This window comes from Squalius cephalus, assembly GCF_949319135.1.
Source record: "Squalius cephalus genome assembly, chromosome: 9".
NCBI lineage: Eukaryota > Metazoa > Chordata > Actinopteri > Cypriniformes > Leuciscidae > Squalius > Squalius cephalus.
Window position 1 is genome coordinate 37,887,778 of NC_137130.1, and position 22,901 is coordinate 37,910,678.

Sequence of the window (22,901 nt, forward strand, 5' to 3'; positions counted from 1 at the left end):
CAAAAGGAGCTAGTAACAATTCCATAATGTGACCTCGTATTGGAAGAATTTGTTTGATCATATTGATTGGAAAAAAGTATGGACTCTGCCTTTGAAATACATAATAAGTAACAAGGTTAGAGAAGTTTCATTTAAATTATTACACAAAATTTACCCTGCTAAAGCTTTTTTGAAAAGGTTTAAATCAGATATAAACACAAGTTGCTCTTTTTGTGGTGCCCCTGATGAAACTGCTCTTCATATCTTCTGGGATTGTCCTCACACACAGTTATTTTGGGTTGAATTTTCTAATTTTATTAAGTGCAATGTGCTTCCGGATTTCTCTTTGCTTTTTAAGGATGTACTGTTTGGTTTCTTTAATATACAAAAAGCTAAATTGAGTATTTTATTATTAATCTATTATTGCTCCTTGCAAAATTTCACATTCACCGTAGTAAATTCACTCAGCAGAATCCCTTATTCATTGTTTTTAGAAGAGAGGTCCAACAATACATCCAAAGCATTTCGTCATCTAAGAATCTTAAAGCTCTTAAGACAATAAAATTGTTTCAACATTTTAATTTATTTCATTAAAGCTTTCTGTTCTGTTTTTTATTTTATTCTTATGAGTATATGTACAGGCTATATGTATGTATATATATATATATATATATATATATATATATGCTGCTTTTCTTTTTTTATTCCATTGTATGTAATTTGTACATCTTTGCTATGTAAGTTATATTTTTGAAACCTTGACATTAATAATAAAAAATAAAAAAAAAAAAAAAAAAAAAAGAGAATATGGTTTAGGGAAACAGCATAGACAGTAAAAGAAAGTAAAAGAAAAGCAAAATAAGCAAGCTGGCATTCATCATTACAAACTGTGTCTTTGAATTAGAATACATACAATGTCATTTGCATCTTTTAGTTTGTCAAGAGATTTAAAGCACCGTTTATGCGCATGTGCGAACGTACTATGTTGAACGAGCATGATTGAATCTGGAAATAAAGCAAAATAACTGAGAAAAAATAGAAATAGTCCTTAGATGCCATGTCTGTCATTTATATCAAAACATCTAGCATTAATTCGATCTCAAACAGATCATTAAAATAAGTTATTACTCCACCACCTGCGTGACGTCATAAACTAACGTGGTTGAACGACCAATTTGCGACAATATAGTTTCGGGAAACAGTCGTGACTAGCTAGTTTATTTCCTCAACAATGCATCGTACTGTGATAGTGAAGCAGCGAGTTACGTCGTAGCCTACGGGAAACGCACCCCTGCTCAGTTCATTTCTCATATTATGGTGTCAATGCAGGCAGATGAGATCAATAATATTGTTTAATATTAAGTGTAATCTAGTCCCTTTTATCTTTAAAAAGCCGGTGAAAGACCCATCGAAATGCTTTCGTTATCTTATGAATTACCTCACTATGCATTTTGCGGACGCGTCATCAGTACTGATAAACATGAGCTCGCTCTCGCGCATGCGCTCTTCGTCAGGACTGTGGCGTCACTATTCTAACCGGCCACGAGAGGGCGCAACATATTGCAATATATCTGCAGTGTTGTGGTTCATATTCATCCACCAAACAAACATACTGATCACATTTTGGCTGTTTATTGTTTCAATACTAAACACTTTTTTAGGTTAAAAGCATTTGTTGAACTGATCTAATAAAACTCGTCTTCCAACCAGGAGATTTGGAAACGTTTACACAGAGATTATTTTACTCATAGTTTAGCTAATTAAATAATATTGTCACAATAGATACATGAATTATTCTTAGCTATATTATTTTACAATAAAACATTTCGCCAGATGTTCCACTCGTATTTGCCGTTTCTTTAAAGTTGTCAGTATTTTCCATAAAGAGAATTTGGCATTGTGCTTTCCTTAAATGTGAGAATCTATACTTTTTTTCTTCTTCTTTTTTTTTTTTTTTTTTTTTTTGGACCATTAAAAAAAGAGAGTTCGAATTTCAAGATAAGAGAAAATGGACGGACGAATATGTAAAAGTATGGTATTTGGGGTAAAAGGCGAAAGACACAATAATTAACATGATAATAAACAGCTGACTGACTTTTCCATTTGTTGACATGACAAGGTCAGATTCAGATGGTAAATATCATATATTAAGATGGGTGTCCACCTTAGAGATAATCACCATAATGAAACCATCATGTTTAAAAAATATATATATCCTATTATATAATTAAAAATGATTTATTGTGACTAATGTAAATCTATATTAAATTATTATGGGATCTCACTCAATGCTTTCAGAATATTTACTTTAATAAATAAATAATTAATTGTGTTTTTGTATTTTTAAAATGATGATCATATTAATGACAGTATATTTATTGAACAAAAAAAAAAAAAGAATTCTTTTATTTATCAAAATAAACAGAAAATAGTGCAAACTTTGCTAAAGTGTTTGTTTTGTCTTAATTTAGAAATTATTAAAAACATATTATTTTATCTTTAGTATTTGCATCAATCCTGTGTGTATTTTGCCCCAATGCTGGTTTTACCCCGTGTGTCTGTGCGGTAAAAGACCCATCTTGAAACCTCATACATTTATAAGATTTTTAAACAAAACGTGCACTTTTATGGTTTATTTTCACACAAAATCTGTTGCTCCATCAATGTTCAACACAACATTTTTTTTTCCTGCAATCATACACTGGGAGCAGTGAAAAACACAAAGCTGTGCCTTTAGCCCCTTTGGACCAATTTAGTCGCCTAATTGAAGAATTTATTCTGTAATCTGAAGTGGAAATGTAGGCCACAATCACAATCTGAAGAGATTTGACCGATGCACATCTGTTCTGCGAGCACATTCTTCACGCATGACTGAACGCGTAACGATATCTGTGATCCTCGCTGCACACCTTTACTCACGTGATCCAGATATGTGAAACACTGGCATGACAAGAACCCGAAGAAGGCATACAGTCCTGTGAAGAAGTGTGTGGACCGAGAAAAGTGTCTCATTGCGTTTTACAGGTCTCTGCTTAAAGATTATTCACCATGTGCATGTTTTATGTAGGCCCAATTTACATTTATAGAGAAACATTTTTTATAATGTGTTTTCAATACTTTTATATTATAGAACTATGGTCGCATAGGCACTGTCGTTACCATTAGAGTTCAATAGAAATTGCGATAGTTGGCCAACGATGCCTTTGGAAAACGCGATTTAACAGGTTAGTTATTGCAACTATAGGCCACATGAAGGTCTGAATTTCTAAAAGTTGTAGAATAGCCTAGCAGAAATTCATTTCTGAGAATAACGATTTTCCTCTATTTTTACGAATATCGGCCCTGGTGTTTGAACTGAGCTCACAATAACACATTTTAAACTGCTGAAAGTTACACCTAACACTGAGCTCAATACGCATAATCATTGGTAATATCCAGGCTCGTTTACATTTTGTTTAACAATGAAAAAATACATTCATCATATTTTCACAAAAACTCTGCCATGTGAGCGATAAAATTAATCACTGGGCATTTAGCTGTCAGTTCAGCCGTTTATGCAAATAGAGCTTTTGCTACAAGCCAAGCCTCATCAGGACGCGCGCGTGTGTGTGTGCGCGCGCGCGTGTGTGTGTGTGTGTGTTGTGGCAGCGCTTTAACTCTGTTGTATTCACTGTTGTCTGTGTGATAAACGCCCCACTGATCGCGTTGAATGCTCGCTAATTAAAAGCTATAAATTATGTTTCTATAAGGCGCGTCTGTGAGAGAGATAGCGGGCTCTCAGTGCCTGCTCTTCAGAAGGAGCCGGTAATAGGCCTGCTGTTGTCATTAGAAATTAATTAAGAGCAAACGCGATAGGCTAGTATTTTAGGCTATATATTCCAATCTGACTTTCAATTGTCCTGAATGAGGTCTAAATTAAATGTAACGTATTAGGCCTACTTTTTAATCTCCAAAAATAACCAGTTTTTTTTTTTTTTTTTTTTTTTTTATAGGCTACTATAGTAAAAGTGTAGTAGGCTAAGTAACCATGTTTTTGGCGGATTGATTACCATTTGTATAACAGATATAACAGTTTTACTAATACCATCGCTAAACTGGTTAAGTTCATTTTGTAAGGGAATGATACAAAATGAATATTAGTGGTAGGCCTAATATGTACATATTTTTCTATTTAAATTAGTGGAGTCAAATATGACATACACATTTTTGTTTATATAATCTATCTATCTATCTATCTATCTATCTATCTATCTATATATATATATATATATATATATATATATATATATAGCTTATATATATATAGCTTATATATATATATATAGAGAGAGAGAGAGAGAGAGAGAGAGAGAGAGAGAGAATCTACACATAATAATATAATACATGTCTGTATATATTAGGCTATTATATAGATATTATATACAGTGTATATACAGTATATAATATTTATATAATGATATATACACACATATATTATATAAACACATGTTTTAATGTTATATGCGAATAATCGATTTGACTGAACTTTAAATTAAATTAAATTAAAGCATTTAGAAGACACTCTCTTATCCACTTGCCAAGCTAATTTGGCTTTGGCTTTAAAAGTGACGCAGGCATATATTTTTTGCAAAGTATTGTTGTAGATCTACATGAGGTATTTTGTGATCTTATAATTAATTTATTATGACATTATTTTACTAGAAAAATCTGTAAATGGCCAAAGATGTCTGAAGACATGTTTTCAAGTCTAATTCTCTGCTCTGTCTGTTTGTGTGGAGGGTGGGTGAATTTGCGCGTGACAGGAGGCAGAATGTTTGATATCTCCGCGCACAGGCGCGGAACGGACACTCGTGGCGCGCAGAGCTCTTTGTCATGGATAGGCTCGCGCTCATCTGCGTGATCTCATGTGTTTCCGGTTAGCGGCCACTAAGAGTTGTTGTGCACGAGTAGAGCTCCAGAAAAAAAGAGGTGTCAAACTCAGGTCTGGTAATGCAGAGGGTGTGCGAAACCTGCGCGCTGTCAGTCCTCTGGAAACGCGCTCGAGGTGACAGACAACACGCGAGTGTTATGTCAACAAGTTGACTTACAACATGTGGGGAATTAGCGCGCTGGCACGGATACCTAGATAACGTTATATTTGGAGCAGAACAGGTTATATCCACGCGCAGGAGCGAGTATCAGTTGTTATGGAGGAGCAGCGGGATCAGGGTGAGGATGACACTGTTTCTCTGGCCTCTCCGCAACACGCGCACAGAAACACGAACTTCTTCATTGATAATATCCTGAGACCGGACTTTGGCTGCAGGCGCGAGCGGGGCGCGCGCGCGTCAGTGCGGGGTGTTTCTGCCAGGCGCGCGCTTTGCCCGGGTTCATCATCATCTTCATCAGGCTCGTCCACCGGCTCGTCTCCGGTCGGCGGGCGGGTTCCCGAGGCCGAGAGAGGGAGCACAGAGTCATCCAGTGCTCTGAGTAGCCCAGGTGAAGGGGAAAGCTCCTCGCCCGGGAAAGACTCCCTGTGGCCCGCTTGGGTTTATTGCACGAGATACTCTGATCGGCCTTCATCTGGTAAGGCATGGTAACAAATAAAATATTTCTGTTAAGTGTATTTTCTTTCTGTGTTGGCCATATATTATTTTGTTACCTAAACTAAAAGCAGGATCATGAAATGTATTTTAATTCCTTTAGTTTTCTGCTATTTACGATCGTTGCGATTTTACTTTCACGAGCACACACACTGTAGTGTGTAGGCTATCACAAAAGTGCTTTCCTCATAAAGGGTTTCATCAAACCAGACCTAATGTACCAATTGCTGACACTCATACAGGCACAGAAAAGGCCATAATTTACAACATGCACGATCCAGACCTATTAATACACTGTACAATTATGGGTTTCAATTTATAAGACAATATTTTTTAAATTATTAATTTAAGTTATTTCATTTATTATTATTATTTACAATTTATAGTGCCACAAATATTTGCATTAATCATTTGATCAATGCAATTAAGGAAAAGTTGACTATAAACGTACGACAATAATAATATTAATTTATTAATATATAAATTATTATTATAATAATAACTAGATAGATAAAGATTGTAAAACTTGTGAAAGCCTTGACTGAATTTTTAAAATAGTTTGTAGAATTCGAGACTGAAATTTTTAAATAAAATAGCCTAATAATAATAATCATCGTCGTCATCTTGTCAGACGCATTGAATAAACGTAGTTTAATAATAAACGTTATGTAAACGTCTTGCAAGAACAAAAACTAAACTATATAATTGTTGAATAAATATGTTAAAATCTAAGAAATTAGCAAAAATAATCTGTTAGTTCGATTGAGCTCGAAAATTATCTTGCTTGTGGCTTACTGACATTAGTTTATTTACTCTCTCATATATATTTAGCTTATTCATTTTAATTTCGTTATTTTTTTTTTAATCAGATGCTATATTTTATTTCTATTTCTCGTTTAAACATTTAAAACTGAATGAATGGATTTTTTTTTTTTTTTTTCATTCCCGTGGAAGGTTGTAGGCTATAATCTAAAGTCGCTCAGTCTCTTATGTCTTTGCTGAATTTTGCATTTAAGAACTGGACGTCATAACGAATATCATTTCAGTGAACACTTTTTAAAAGAACCATTTTTTCTCGATGTGAAGAACATTTAAAAATAAAAAATCTAAAGGAGCCTTTGTCGAGGTTCCATGGATCTTAAAGGTTCTTCGGCTACTTTTAAAATAAGAAACAAGTTAGACTCAATTATGTCTCAGTATTTTTTATTTGTAACACCACCAACATCATTAAAATATAGTTCATATGTCCACAATACTAATGTAAATACAAATTGATAATACACAATATCAATAGCCAATGTTTAGAAGTTAAATGAATCATCGGATGCCCAACGATTCAGATAAAAATTATTCTGTGAAGTAAATACTACTGAAAAAACTAATGTAATTTTAAATAAGTTGTAATTTAAAATAATACCTAAATAAGTTAGTTCTGGCAAGCATTTAAAAACGAAGTAAATTCTCAATTTAAGCTTATATAAATTAAAGCGTAAATATCAGCATTATAAAATTAATTAAAATCTACTCAGCTTTCTGATACCGGTGTTCCCATCATGCACTGGGGCATACAAAATAATAAGATTGAATGTTCACTGTTTTCCAGCTGTATTTACTCTGTTTTATAATTGCTTTTGTTGTTGTGTAACTTGCTGTTTCGTGACATCTAGAGTTCATTTTCTATTCATACTCAAAAATGATCCATTGAATGTTAGTGTTATTGTGAGATCTGTGTGTTCGGGTGGGTATCATTTTATTATTAAGATATGTTGTCCGTATTATTTACTTAGATGTTCTAAGTTATGCGTTCACTTAAACTTGGCTTAATTCAGTGCTATATTGTTGGAGTAAAATGGGTATTGCAAATAAACTTCAGTTAAGTAAAAAAAACTCAAACTTTAACTGGCAAAAACTCAAACTTTTTACTTTTCTTTGTTAATTTTACTTAATTTAGTTAGGCCTAAGTAGATTTTGCTTAATTCCATGTGTGAAATTTACTTACAAAATCTGTGTGCAAAACCTTGCAAAATTAAGTAAATTTTACTTATTGTTACTCAGTGATGTTGAAATCAATCGCATGACTGGAATTTCCAAGCTATTGTTGTTTAAAATAAGAAGAATCTCTTCTGATGTGCATTTAAATACAAGCAACAGCCGTCATTTCACCGTCTGGGTTAATATAGACCCTATATAGTCCGGCTATGAGTACCTTGAGTTTACGTTTACATGTCGTTTTTGCCAAAATAACTTGCGAGATGTATGATATTCCATCATGTAAGCAAAGTAAACAGTGATTACAAGGTGTTTGGTTTCATTTTTTCACTCATTTCATTTCTGTGTTATCTAGTTGATGACTAGTCTATTCTTGAGCTATGGTTTAAAGGTCTATTAAATTTTCTCTGACTGCCCAAATTTTGCCTTGTTTTAGCCTAGACGTCTGGGCTGTGTTTGGACGGCTATTAGACGTCTTTTAAACGCAATATTGCTTGCTGGGCCAGCGGTGTGGCATCATGACAACAATACCAGTGCTCTATTGTGTGTGTAGTCCAGACTGGCTTTGACACTTAATGAGCTGGTTGATATTCATGGATTCCTCTCATTGTTGTCTCCACACAAGGCCCTCGGACCCGGAAATTGAAAAAGCAGCATTGCTCCAGTGAGGACAAGCGAGGCAGAACCGCGTTCACGGCCGAGCAGCTGCAGAGACTGAAGACCGAGTTCCAGGAGAGCCGGTATATCGCAGAGCAGCGGCGCCGGGCCCTGGCCCTCGAGCTCGGCCTCAACGACGCGCAGATCAAGGTCTGGTTCCAGAACAAGCGGGCGAAACTCAAGAAGGCCAGCGGCTTCAAGAACGGGCTGGCGATGCAGCTGATGGCGCAGGGACTGTACAACCATTCCACCAACACCGTTCAGGAAAAGGACAGGCACTAGCAGAGCAGCCCGATCTCATGAAAGTGCGTATCTATAGCACGAATTATTTATCGCGTAATTTACGCAAAAAAAAAAAAAAAAAAAAAAAAAAAAAAAGTTTTTACGTGCATGATACCCACTTTATGGCTTGTAATAGGCCTACGCACGTACTCCACACTAAAGGGACATACTACCCAAGGGGGTTACAATGCGAGTCGTAGCCTCGTAAAAACTATTTTTGTTGCGTATAAATTGCACGACAATTCGTGCTACAGATAGGCTACTTATTTTTAATGAGATCGTGTTCAGCAGAGACAAGGAGAGAAAGGACAGATGGAAGTGAAGCAAGAAAAACTATAGTACTTGACCGGACGACAAAAATGGGAGATCATAAGTTACTTTATCAACCTTTTTTGGACGAGCGGGTGTTTTTTTATATGTGGAATTGATGAAAACGCAGCCCTCTGATTTTGAGGATTCAATTCAAATCGCGTTTTGTTGTTTGAAATTGTTGCGTGCCACTATCCGTCAAATGGAACTTTACATGTCATCAACAATTATTGTGTTTATGCTGTTAAAAGCAATATTTCTTCGTGCCAAAGATTTTATTCGATTTATGTATTCATATTACAATAGGCTACATTTTTTTATATTTTTCTTTGCTGATGGGACTTGGGATAATAATGGGATACTTATCTGATATCAGATATTATTCTTTACAATATATTTAATACTGTATCCAAATAAAAACATTTTGTACCTGCAAAACGCTGCTATTTATTCTCCTGGACTTCTGTTACTTTGTCCCTTTCTTATTATATTTTTCAGAGAATGGAGTAACCAAAGTCATCAAACTCGCTTCGTCTTGTTTCGCCATTATGTTTAATCAAGTTTCTTGACTCTCGCATCATTTTACATGACAGTCTGTCATGTCAGTTTATAGAAATATGTAATGCAAGTAAAACAATATAATGTGACATCTCCACACAGACAGCGTGATAACAGTCTGATGCATGTTAAATCAATAGACCATCCAAAACACTAAAAGACTTAAACTGCTCAAATACCCCAAATAAGGTTTATTAGTTAACATTAGATAACAACTAACATGAACTAACCATGAGCAATACATTTGTAACTCTATTTGTTCATCTTAGTTGTAAATTTGTAAATACAGCTGCTAGGCTAATTGTTTGTTCATTAGTTCTCAGTGCATTAACTAATGTTGACAAGATTTTAATAAAGTATTAGTAAATTATGAAATTAACATTAACCAGATTAATAAATGCTGTAAGTGCAGTTCATAATTACTTCATGCTAACTAATGTAACTAATGTTAACTAATTAACCTTATTGTAAAGTGTTGCCGCAATATTTAAATATAGACTGATAACAACATATTTATTTATTTATATTAATTTTATATTTATGTGGGAAGACAAAGACGTGGTGCAAAATATATCGTGTTAACTGAAAGAGTACACAACACAGCATACTAATAATAATAGTCTACGTATAACAATAATATTTTGATTGAAGGGAAAGTAAGGCTTGTTATTTCTAAACTATTATCCGCTAATCCCCGTTTAGCTGCATGGCTCTGAGAGTTTGAGAACAGGATAGGCTGTAGTGACTTTTTCGATGTTTTGTGGGCATACCTTGCCTTTTCTGTAACCGATTAATCAAAGCAATGTCAGAGAGTCGTGAACACCTTATCCAGATGTGAATGAATCACTGTTTGTTTTCTGAAGCTCATGGCCTGAAGCATATGGCATATGGCATCTGCATCTCTCTCTCTTTCTCTTTCTCTCTCTCTCTCTCTCTCTCTCTCTCTCTCTCTCTCTCTCTCTCTCTCTCTCTCTCTCTCTCTCTCTCTCTCTCTCTCTCTCTCTCTCTCTCACACACACACACACACACACACACACACACGAGACGCGCCCGGACAGGCTCAGTGAGAGCAGCAATCACACACTGTCAAGTTCAGAAGTGAGTCACACTTCATTGAGATCCTAAACCTGTTTAAAACCACAATAGTAAATAGACTTCAAAATATGTTTGAGAAACTCCTGCCTATAACTGTAATCTCTCTCATCTCTACACGCTAGTTCGTTTGAAGACCCAGATTGAAGACATGCAAACGAGCTGTTCCTGGCAGAAGTTATTCTCCATCTATCACTGCTATAAAGCTCACTTCTCCTCTTGTCTTCTGAGATTTCGTGTCTAATACTGATCAACAGACAAGAAACAGATAACCGATAACACCAGACAATTACAGCAGGAACATCAGGGATTACTGAGTGTAAAAAGGTTTTATTCACACAGATAAACCCGTAGCCTTATCGAAATTGGCGTCAAAACATTTAGAAGCAATTGAAAGAATATTTGGAACCTATAGTAGCCTAGCTATTTCGTGCACAAAATACGCACAGTGTCGTTGTCAAAATAACTATAAAAAGTTACACAGTGATACTCATTTGACGTGTTTAGGCTAGGCTACTATATCAGCAGTATTTTAGGTCAAAAGACCAAAGAAGTTAAACTAGCCAACATGTTATGCGTTTAGCAGATGCTTTTACCTATGGCGACTTGCAACAGAGGAAACTGAGCAATATTACACAACTAATGCAGCTAGAGGTGAAATGCAAAGAAGAGGAAGGTGTGTGTGTGTGTGTGTGTGTGTGTTTGTTTAGATGTTGTTTAGTATATGTTGTTGTTGTTTAGTGTTGGTTTCAAATATTAAAAAAAAAAAAACATAAAAAAAAAAAACTGTCAATTTGCCATAGTGTGACAACACTGTAAAAAATAAGCGTTTGCATAACATTCATTACTCAGATGAAGGAGAACACGTTTTAAGTGTGGGCCTTTGAACTGTGAATGCTGTTGGTTCAACAACAACAACAACAAAATCTGTAAGTGTACATTTTTAGAAATTCGGAATAGCTATACATGTAAAAAAATAAATAATAATAAATAAATAATAATAAAAAAAAAATCATTGATTTCTGACAATATTTCTTATTTTTATATTTAAGAATTGGGTTTTAAATATAAGCCATTCTTGAAAATAAGAGTTTTAATTACAAAAAAAACTAACCTTTTTAAGATGGGGCATTTGGGCACTGCTGAAATGTTCAACAGCGAATATGATATACAGTTCATATACAGGCCTAAGAGCAATGGAAACATCAGAGATCTCATCAGATTTATTCAAAAGTCCACTTGCATAAATGTTTTTTAGCAGTGCTTTTGTTTGTGTCATGTTTTATATATCAACAAACCAGTCTTAAATTGGGACATTTGTGAGTTCTGTATCTATACTGAACCTACTTTTGAAAGATTTTTTTCCTTTTTTATTTTCTTCTCATTATTTCTCTCTTAAGATTATTAAATAGACACATTGCCCCCCGGATCTTCAGCGACAGCGTAATTAAAAGTTATGAACTGAAATCGGAAATCCGTTTAACTGAAGTCACTTTAGATCGAAGAACAGAATGCTGGATTTATAGCGCAAATCAAGGCTTGTGAAATCATTTAAATGCCATCGATGTTGGAACCAGGCTCGTCGCAGATGCGCATGACGTCACTGTTGTGCACGAGCCATATTCAGCAGGACAGGTCTCCACTGGCACTCAGCAGGGCTCGGGCAGATCTCCATCTGTGTCTTGGGTTTCCACTTTCCACCGACAGTATTTTTGGAATGAAGTTCCTGTCGGACCGTGGATAACGCGTTTAAAGCCGGTCACAGCATGGTGTGTGTGTGGTCCCGCGCATCAGTCCTCCACTGTAACCCCCTCGCCAAGCGCGCATTTGTTCATTGTATATGCGAATACAACGAATAACTTATATTTTAAATTATGATATATGAGTGCATTTGGCAATCGGTTAATGTCCTTTACGAACATGACTGTCTCTGTGTGTGTGTAGACAGACAAACTAGTTTTAAACCCTGGGAAGAGTGTGCTGTGACAAATGATCATAGGCTACTGTATTGGCACTATACTGAGAAATAAAACAGGAATATTTAAAAAATTTAGGCCCGGAATAAAGAGGTTAATCAAACATTGTTGGAATCTTCTGCAACCTCAAAATAATGTTCCATTTCCATAAAAGAAAGTTTCCTGGCAAAAAAAAAAAAAAAAAAAAAAACACGAACTGATTATAACTGGTATGGGAAAGCGGTTTGGTGATGAGACGGGGCTAAGGCGTATCAGGGTAAAGGCGCCTTTGATTTATTTTCCTCTAAACCTCTAGATGGCGCAAAACTTGCCGATGCACTTTCCATATCATCCGCTTTTCGAGATGCACGTGGATTTTTGGCTGATCCGTAATTCCGCAAAGTTGATTCTGCGCTAATTTCATCTAATATTTTATGTTTTTTTTTTGTTTGTTTTTAAATATTGTAGATTTAAGTAGCAAATGAGAAATTACGGAATATATTTTGAGACAAAGGTCCTGTTAAATGATTTTCAGTTTTGTTCAAGGTAATTAAAGCAACAGTTTTTCAGTAACAGAAGAATATGTAAAAGTATGGTATTTGGGGTAAAAGGTGAAAGACACAATAATTAACATGATAATAAACAGCTGACTGACTTTTCCATTTGTTGACATGACACAGTCAGATTCAGATGGTAAATATCATAAGTTGGGTGTCCACCTAAGAGATAATCCCCATATTGTATAATGAAACCATCCTATTTGGAAAATATGATATTAATCATATCATAAAATAAAATATATTTATTTGTCACTGTAAATCTATATAAAATGATTATGGGATCTCCTTCAATGCTTTCAGAATTCAGAATTTTGTTTCCGTATTTTTTAAATATATTTTTATATTAACATATTTTAATGACATGTTTATTGAACATATTGAACAATTTTCAAAATAAACAGAAAATAGTACAAATAGTGTGTGTGTGTGTGTGTGTGTGTGTGTGTGTGTGTGTGTGTGTGTGTGTGTGTGAAGTTTTAGCTCAAACTTTAGCCCACAGATATTTTTATGTAGCATGTTAAAGTTGTCACTTTTTTAGGGTGAGCAAACACGCACCGTTTTTGTGTCTGTCCCTTTAAATGCAAATGAGCTGCTGCTCCCGGCACAGGGGCCGGAGCTTCAAGAGCTTGTGTCCTTTAACCTCACACAGACATGCACTGGAAATTTCAAAAACTTTTAGCCTTTTATGTTCAAACCAGAGTCAGACAATGATGGAGAGACTCAAGAAGAAGCGACAACATGTAGAAGCAACAGGACATTTCTGAATGTTTAGTTGATTAATTTTTGTAGCTTATGTGTAGTTATCTTCTAGTCATTGATTAGCATATTCTGTCTTGATAATCTATAAATCGTGTTCAGGGGGCGGGGTTTATATAAATATTAGGGTTAGACTAGTGATGTCACTAACCGGGGAGGAATGTCGTGTAGTCCTTAAAAAGCAATTTATTTAAAAGAAAAAAAAATCTCCCTTTGCTTTGAACTTTGAGCATTGTAATTTTGCAGATGTTGTTTATGCTCAAACAGCAACACAGTTGTGAAAAGCACATTTATCTTAAGGTGTGCCTTTAGCCCCTTTGTACAATATGTTTACATTCATAATAATAATCTGTTTTACGTTGCCAAACAGTGGTGGGACATTATACTACATGTGTGGTAAAACTAATGGTTCAACTCTGAATTCTGATTGACAAGCCATTATTCCTTGATAATGTGACCTTATATTTAAAGGGGGGGTACAATGGTGTTTCATGTATTCAGAGTTGTTTACAGTGTTAAAGAGATAGATTCTCATGCTAAACATGGGCAAAGTTTAAAAAAAATATTTTGGACGAATAACGGAGAATTTCTATGCTGAAAATCTTACTTCTGGGTTGGTACAAGTTTCGGCTGGTTTTTTTTAGATCGTGGATCTAATGACGTAGATCAGAGTGGAACTCCTTATATGAGCATTTCTCTCGGAAAAGCGCGCCCGCGCACACGTCGACCAGAGGAGAACGAGACCGCGCACATCAACAGGAAATCATCGGCAGCGCTGCATAGGATTTGTTCAAGAATGTCTCCAAAAAAGTGTGTATTTGGATGTGAGGGAAAGCTTACCGTGTTCAGTTTTCCAAAGAACCCAGTGTTACAGGAACAGTGGATGCAGTTTGTTTTTCCGGGGCAGCAACGGAGTGTAGGAAGTGCGGTTGTGTGTTCTGGTCATTTCAGTGACGAATGTTTTATTAACAAGGCCCAGGTCGACGCTGGATTTGCAAATCGTTTGCTATTAAAACGTGGAGCGGTCCCAGTGATAAAAGACCCCATTCATGTAAGTACAACTGGATCAGATTTCTGTCTTTTGCTGGAAATCAAGCACTACCGCTTGACTCTATAGCTCCGCCTCCAGGACCTCGGCTTTTTCCGGAGAGAATCGGAAAGCTGTATTTTTCTTTTCTAAATATAATAAAACTAAACACTTTTTTGAGATATTAAGGATGCACTACTACTCTATAGGTACTCAAGATTAACATGAGATTAGGTGAAACTGTGCATGTTATGTACCCTTTAATGTTACTGCTCCTGCTGCTACTTCAGTGATATAGGCCAGCCCTAAACAGCCTACAATTAGACAAAGTAAGTAGCCTATACTTGCTATATTCAGATTTTTGAAAATCATAGAAAAAAACTTGTTTATCACATTGAACTTCACAGCACATAAATTAAATGTATAAATGAAAAGTTTATCTGGTACACCCTAAACTTAAACAAGCTGTAAATATTGGCAGCCACATTAAAAAATATATATCACTTTTATTGAATAGAGTTTTAAAATAACACTGCGATTATTTTGAGATTAAAAATGTAAGGGACATGGATGAGAAGGGCTTGAAATAAGCAGCCAAACCACTAACTGACACATGCCACTGATAATGACTGTCAAAGCAAATAATCACTTGTGTAATGTTGTAAAGTCTGAAGCAGGAGAGAATTAGCAACAGAGGGAATGAGTTTAAAATACAGGAAACACTTGGAGACTGATCACAGGGTGTGTGTCAGAAGAGGAAACGCCACTGAGTGTGTGTGTGTGTGTGTGTGTGTGTGTGTGTGTGTGTGTGTGTGTGTGTGTGTGTGTTTCTTCATCACTGAAGGGTTTCAGATCTGACAGTATAACACAGCAGCACCGCATGATTATATAGGCTGAAGTCACCATACTGGCAGGAGAGAACACTAACCATCAGATAAAATGCTTTCGCCCTCCAGGCAAAGAGTTCTCCTGGCCAATATCACCGTCAGACTGACTTTAACCTGCAGATCCTCAAGTATTTATTATCCAGCTAAAAACATATCTGTTAAAAAGCACATGTGATAGTTTTACTTTTCTACTGTGTTTTATTTAAATAATAGATATTAAACTGTTAAATGTTACTCTTATGCACCGATGTATTGGCCGCCGGTATTTATCGGGCAGTTTTTGAACAGTTTAAAACCATCTGCATATTGGCTATCATGAAAAATGAACTGTGTGAAGGCACTGAGAGGTGTAATGTCTGTTGCATAATCCAACAATTTCTGTGGGTAAAGTAATTCAATTGTATGAAATATAGCAGGGCTGCACAATAAGGACTTGCATGGGCCGGCGTGAACCGTCACGGGCCGACCGAGCCAGTGCTGCAATCGTGACGAAAGTTTATCCTTTGAACATGTTTTTAAGACTAGCCAATTTAAAGATTCAAGCACAAGGAGATGCGACTCAGAACTCAATTTGGGACTTGCCCTGTGAGAAGTTTTGTGTGCACACACCCAAAGTGTGCGCCCGGAAAGCGGTGTCTCAGACATCAGCGCGAATACTGGACTGAGCGCTCTTTCACTTCTTCTTGTGCGTAAACCGACAAATTCACACAAAAGGATATCAAAATGCCCATCTTGAAGAATATCCTAAACACAGAGGGTTGTGGCTGAAGTGAATGTAAACAGTTGAGAAATCAGTATTGGATCTGTGCAGCTCTTAAAGTGACAGCATCCTAATATTCCTGCTGCGCTGCTGTCTGTTTTAATGTCAATCAAACAACAAAATTAAAAAAACTACTCTTAACTAAATAACTTTTGTACCTTTAAAATATTTAATTTATACAGCAGTGTTATATTTGATTACTTTATAGTGATGCACCGATATACATTTTTTGTCTGATACCGATAACCGATAACCCTTTATATTTGCAAGCCGATAACCGATACATTGGCCGATAAATCTAAATCCAAGTTTTTATTTAAATTTTGAGAGCCTGATTAAAAAAAAAAAAAGTCTCACCATTGAAATTAATGTCCCAAGCACACAATTATAATGTTCTCATAATTTTGTGTAGCCGATATGACAGACTTGCGCTGCTCATGTTGCACTGAACTGTATTTTCCTTTTTCAAAGTGATTTTAATCATATTTCATGCATTTCAAAACCATCATGTTGAACAGTGCGAATCTGAAGAGTCTCAGTTGGAGGAAACAAAACATTATTTATCGGCTTTATTATATCGGCCAAATTTTCTTATTGGGTCAATAACGATAACATTAAAAATGAACATATATCGGCCGATACCCATATGGTGGCCGATATATCGTGCATTCCTTCTTTATTCAATTTCTGTTCCTGAAAATATTAGACCTACCTGAAAAGCACTGTTTATTAAATTTGCATCTTTGTTGTATATATTTACCTGTTGAATGTTAAATGGATCCAGTCCATGTTCAATGAAGATGATTTGATGATGCAGTAATAAACTGCTATACCTCAATACATGCATTTTTGAACTTTGCTAATTTAAAATATGATCAAAGCAATAATCTATTTTAATGACAAAATTTATATCGGTATCAGTATTGGAATTGGCTCATAGTTGTTAAAATCGGTATCAATCAAAAATAAAATTCCCTATATTATATTCATAAAAAATTATGAAGAAACAAAGTTATTTCAACGAAAAAAAAAATCAAATGTAAAGTGGAACGCAGGGAATTGTGGGAATGTCAATTTACATTTTTTCACTGTAAATTATACAAATTATACACTTACAAAACCTAAATTTAAGTTGAATACATTAAATCTATTCACAGTATATACGGAAACTTTCTGTTAAAGGGGTGGTTGTAATGATTTGACTTTTCTAACTTTAGTTAGTGTGTAATGTTGCTGTTTGAGCATAAACAACATCTGCAAAGTTATGACGCTCAAAGCTCAAAGCAAAGGGAGATATTTGCTTTTAAAGAAATCTTGGTAACACTTTAGAATACTGTTCCTTCATTAATGAATACCTACACAGGAACAAATGAGTAATGCATTAGTAACATTCTAGTAACTACTATTAACTAACAAGAAACTCTGATTAACGAATTAGTAAGTAATCGCGCTCAGTCGGATGTGGTAGTTCACTATTAGCTAATCAATAACTACTATTTTTCATACCTCACTGAAGACTATAAGAACTACTATATACAGGTTAATAAATATTTATAATGCACAATGTTTAATATAAGGTAATGGTAGCCCATTAGTAATGAATCAAGTGTTACTACATCCTTCTAAAGGAACTACTAATAATTTGGATCAGTATCTAAAGTGAAAAACATGATAACAACCTAATATTGACTGAAGTCACTGTAAGCTTTTATGGCTTTTGTAAGGTTTTGGATAGTAATGAATCAAGTGTTACTACATCTTTCTAAAGGAACTACTAATTATTTGGATCAGTATCTAAAGTGAAGATCATGGGAACACACTAGTAATGACTAAAGTGTTACCAAATCCATTGGTAACCATTATAAATTATGCATTATTCATGTTAATTATGAACCTGTAGATAGTAGTTCTCTGGGAGGTATGAAAAAAATAGTAGTTATTGATTAGCTAATAATGAACTACTACATTCATCTGAGCGCTATTACTTACTAATTTGTTAATCAGAGTTTCTTGTTAGTTAATAGTAGTTACTAGAATGTTAATAATTCGTTACTCGTTTGTTCCTGTGTAATGATTCATTAATGAAGGAACAGTATTCTAAAGTGTTACTGAAATCGCTTATTTAAGGACTACAACAAACGGCTGGTAGAGACTACACGACATTCCTCCCGGGTTAGTGACATCACCAGCCCTAGAATTTACATAAACTCCACCCCTGGGACACAATATATAGATTATCAAGACAGAATATGCTAATCAATGACTAGAAGATAACTACACATAAGCTGCATAAATTCATCAACTAACCATTCAGAAATGTCCTGTTGCTTCTACATGTTGTCACTTCTTCTTGAGTCTCTCCATCATTGTCTGACTCCGGTTTGAACAAAAAAGGCTTAAAGTTTTTGAGATTTTCAGTGCATGTCTGTGTGAGTGTAAAAGGACACACTCTTATGTTTATATTGGTATCAATATTGGAATCGGCTAATAGTTGTTAAAATTGGTCTCTGCCCAAAAAAAAAAAAAAAAAAATCCTTGGTGCTTCCCTACATTATATTCATATTCCCACATCTATCCATAACTTTCTACATTTTTCAATTGTCTTTGAAAATGAACAAGAGAACCAGAACTACAAATCTTGGGAAAAAATTCCGCACAGGAAAGCATAAAACAGCGATATTTAACGCATGTCAATCAGTGGTGTCCACCCCTCACTTTAACACACAGCACATCTGTACTGAGGAATATACGGTAAATTCCTCTTCTGACATCCAGCGCTGATGCAGTGCAGACTACGGCTAAATTGCAGAGTGTGCACGTCTGCAGGATGTCAGAAGCTACCTATTATTATTATTATTATTATTTCTCCGAGCGGACAGAGAGAGAGAGCGGACATACGGCCTCAAATCACACACACACACACACACACACACACACACACACACACACACACACACACACACACAGTCAGACGAGGATGAGCCAAGTGCAGACAAGACTGATCTCCGGATAGCAGTAATAAATCTCGCTGGGATCAGATGCTATCAGTCAGTCAGTGGTCAACCACAACTAACAGGAGTCATCCATAATACACATTCACACTGAGCGGGATGATTCCTGAGGAAAACACAGATACTATCAGACAGACACTGAACAGAATACACAGCCTTAGGCTATCACACACTCCTTTTTTAAACGGTTACATGTTTAAGCTGAACATAATAGCTTGCATCATTATTATATGTTATTATCTATTATTAATTATGTCAAGAGCGTAAAGAAGCACCGTATAATTTCACGTTTCTAAAAGTATTCTCCGCGAGCGCAGCTGAAATGGCCTTATGAGCCCCACACACTCATTTATCATTGTTTTAGTGTCATCAGCTGATAAATGTGTGTGTGAGAGGGATCAGGAGAAGGGGAGCACATGCTCTCTGACCTTTAGATTGGCGCGTAAAGGAGAGCATTATGGGATCGCTCGCATCACTGCTTCCGAGAGCTATAGTGTCGCGAGGCTGTTGCCATGGAAACAGTGTCTCGACTCGTTTTAAAGTGAATGATAAATTCGCTCCACAGATTATCTATTGCTCCACGGTTCATTATAAACCATATGAGTTAAAGGCCTAGACAATGGTGCGCGAGGAACACAAATCAAGTACTTGAGTAAAAGTACGGATTCCCTGATTCAGAGCAGTGTGACAGCACATGAAAATAATATGGTCAGATATAGTTTGCGATATTAACCAGCATAACCAGCTGTTCAGTACAGCTAGAAAATATGTGGAAAGGAATGACTCCGAAAGCCAGACGCACATAGCCGCTTACAGTCAAACCTAAATGTACTCAGACACCTTCAACATTTCTCACATCATCACAGTTTATTCGCTATAGTTTAGAAAAAGGTGATGAAATATGAGCAGAACTCAGAGTTATGAACTCAGCTGATATCTGACTGGTTTTGTCCGTCTTCTGTTAGACTCTCTCAGAGGAATGATGCTGAATATCTGTCAGCTGTTAAATTTAACTACACTATTAGATAATACCAGTTTAGCTCAACCAGTGACCCAGCAATGCTTCATTCTGCAGTGTGTGTGTGAAAAGAGCATTAGTGATTAAAGAAAACACACTTCAGCAAAACATGATCAGCTCAAAGTGTCGGAATCATTTCTGGTCCCAAATGTGTATAAGTGTCACTGATAGTCACTGTGTGAAGAGTTTATGGGTATAATATGTCACAGTTTACTTTATTTTGCTCTCCTCACTTACATACATGAACTATAGAGTCCTGCACACACTAGGAAAACAAATATATGAAAAAATATATCTGGTGTCTGAATCATTTTTGGTTTGACAGTACCTTAAAAGCAAGCGTCTCGGAGCTGATGCCATTTCTGCCGTTCGGAATGTTCGGAGTAAAATCATGATATTATATAAATATATCACAATAAGAATACTCAGAAATGTTTATTCTAAATTCTCATTGGTAGAGTGAAAACAGAAGTTACTGTGAATAGTATGTCTATAATTTAAGTTAATTTATTGTTAACCTTTTATTTATTGAACTGTTTTAAACACACGTCTTGTTGATATGCAGGTTCAGTTCTGCATGTGAAGCATTGAATATGTCACTCCACATGCACAATTTCTTTTTGTGATTCTTTATTTATTAAACATTTTGTGTGTATAACTATTTACAACAAAGCCCAAGATCCACGGCCACAATCATAAGACTAAATAAAAAAAAATAAAAAAAAATTACAAGAAAAGTAAAATAAAACTGATATGTATAATTTCTGACCAAAAAAAATGTTTCTTGCCATGGCCAAACTTGGCAGTATTCAGTGTATTGTTGTGGGCGAGAGACTGCGAGAGAGGAAACCCCTGTGTGTGTGATGTTCTGGTGCTGAGACATTGCTTCATGTTGCTATACGGGTTGCTAGGGTCCTCTAAATGGTTGCTAGGGCGTGGCAGTTCTGCTGCTGAGATATGGCTTGTGCACTTTTGTTAGCGTGAATGTGAATATCTAGTTTGTGTCTATTGATTAAATGATAATAATCAATCATGCTCAGATTGCAATGATTAATTGGTCGTAGTAAATGATTCAGGAATAATGAGGAAATGATGTGATGTTCAGAAGCGTTGCGGAGGTTAATGGGATAATCATGAGATGAAATGAATGAATTAACCTCTCAGTCCAAATCTGTGTGTTTAGAGAGACTCCACATGATGAAACACAACGTTACAGCAGTTCATTACAACCTCAGGGTCAAGAGTCAACATGACTGCACACACCATCTGCTGCACACACACACACACACACACACACACACACACACACACACACACACACATGTCTGGTGCACTATCTTTGTGAGGACTCTCCATAGACGTAATGGTTTTTATACTGTACAAACTGTATATTCTATCCCCTTACACTGCCCCTGCCCCTAAACCTACCCGTCACAGAAAACTTTCTGCATTTTTACATTTTCAAAAAAACTCATTCTGTATGATTTATAAGCTTGTTTACCCATGGGGACCTCAGTTTAGGTCCCCACTGTGACACGAGTCCCCATGAGTCTGTGTGCATTCAGGTTGAAGTCCCCACCGGGATAGAAAAACATGAACACATACACACACACACTCCCGCACACTCACACACACGCACAGTCTGAGTCTGGAAGCTTGTTCCTCCACTGAATAATATGGTAATAAAGGTAATTTATTATTTTTCTCTCACATATTAAACTCACAAGTGAGAGAAAATGACAGATTTGTGAGCCGTTTCACAATTCAGAGTTCACAATAACCTTTTGTATTTGTTTTATTTTGTGTCAGAAACAAGCTTTTATTCAAGACTTTATTTCGAGTCGGCCTTGAACACTTTCAGCTGGTCTTGAACTGACCAGGGGTGCGTTTCTAAACTAAGTTAGCAACTTTGTTGGTTGCAATGCAATTTCCCATTGCCAACCAACTAAGTTGCTAACAGGTTAGCAACTAGTGTGTGTGTGTGTGTGTGTGTGTGTGTGTGTGTGTGTGTGTGTGTGTGTTGCTAACAGGTTAGCAACTATGGTTTTGGGAAACGCACCCCAGTGTGTGTGTGTGTGTGTGTGTGTGTGTGTGTGTGCGTGTGTGCGTGTGCGCGTGTGCGTGCGTGTGTGTGTGTGTGTGTGCGTGTGTGTGAGCTTCTGTGGGTGGCAGCGGCTGCAGTTGCTTTGAGCAGCATGACCTAACTGGGGTTAAAGGTCAAAGGTTTATAAGGAAAGAGGTTATTAACTGTTTTAAATAGGGTATGAAACCTCCAAGTCGCTCCCCACCCCCCACCTGCTCTGCACTGAACACCTGACACACACACACACACACACACACACACACACACACACACACACACATGCTAACTGAACAAGCCTGCTCTAATGTTACAAAACTTGTTATTATTCATAACCTTCATGCAACAATGTAATGTGAATTTTAAGTTGAGAAAACTCAAAAACTTGAGGTAACTTAT

The 22,901-nt window shown here is 36.1% G+C and overlaps 1 protein-coding gene across 1 annotated transcript; it reads left to right on the forward strand.

The window, feature by feature from the left end:
* Nucleotides 1–4,905: 4,905 nt before the first annotated feature.
* Nucleotides 4,906–8,646, forward strand: en1a (engrailed homeobox 1a). Its single transcript, XM_079880620.1, has 2 exons — nt 4,906–5,544; nt 8,176–8,646. The coding sequence occupies exons 1-2, from the start codon at nt 5,166–5,168 to the stop codon at nt 8,487–8,489; spliced, it is 693 nt and encodes a 230-aa protein (XP_079736746.1). The 5' UTR covers nt 4,906–5,165; the 3' UTR covers nt 8,490–8,646.
* The last annotated feature ends 14,255 nt before the right edge of the window (nt 8,647–22,901 follow it).

Coding starts and splice junctions, on each gene's coding strand:
- en1a (XM_079880620.1), top strand. CDS start 5,166: ATGGAGGAGCAGCGGGATCAGGGTGAGGATGACACTGTTTCTCTGGCC. Junction 5,545..8,175: donor CTCTGATCGGCCTTCATCTG/GTAAGGCATGGT, acceptor TCTCCACACAAG/GCCCTCGGACCCGGAAATTG.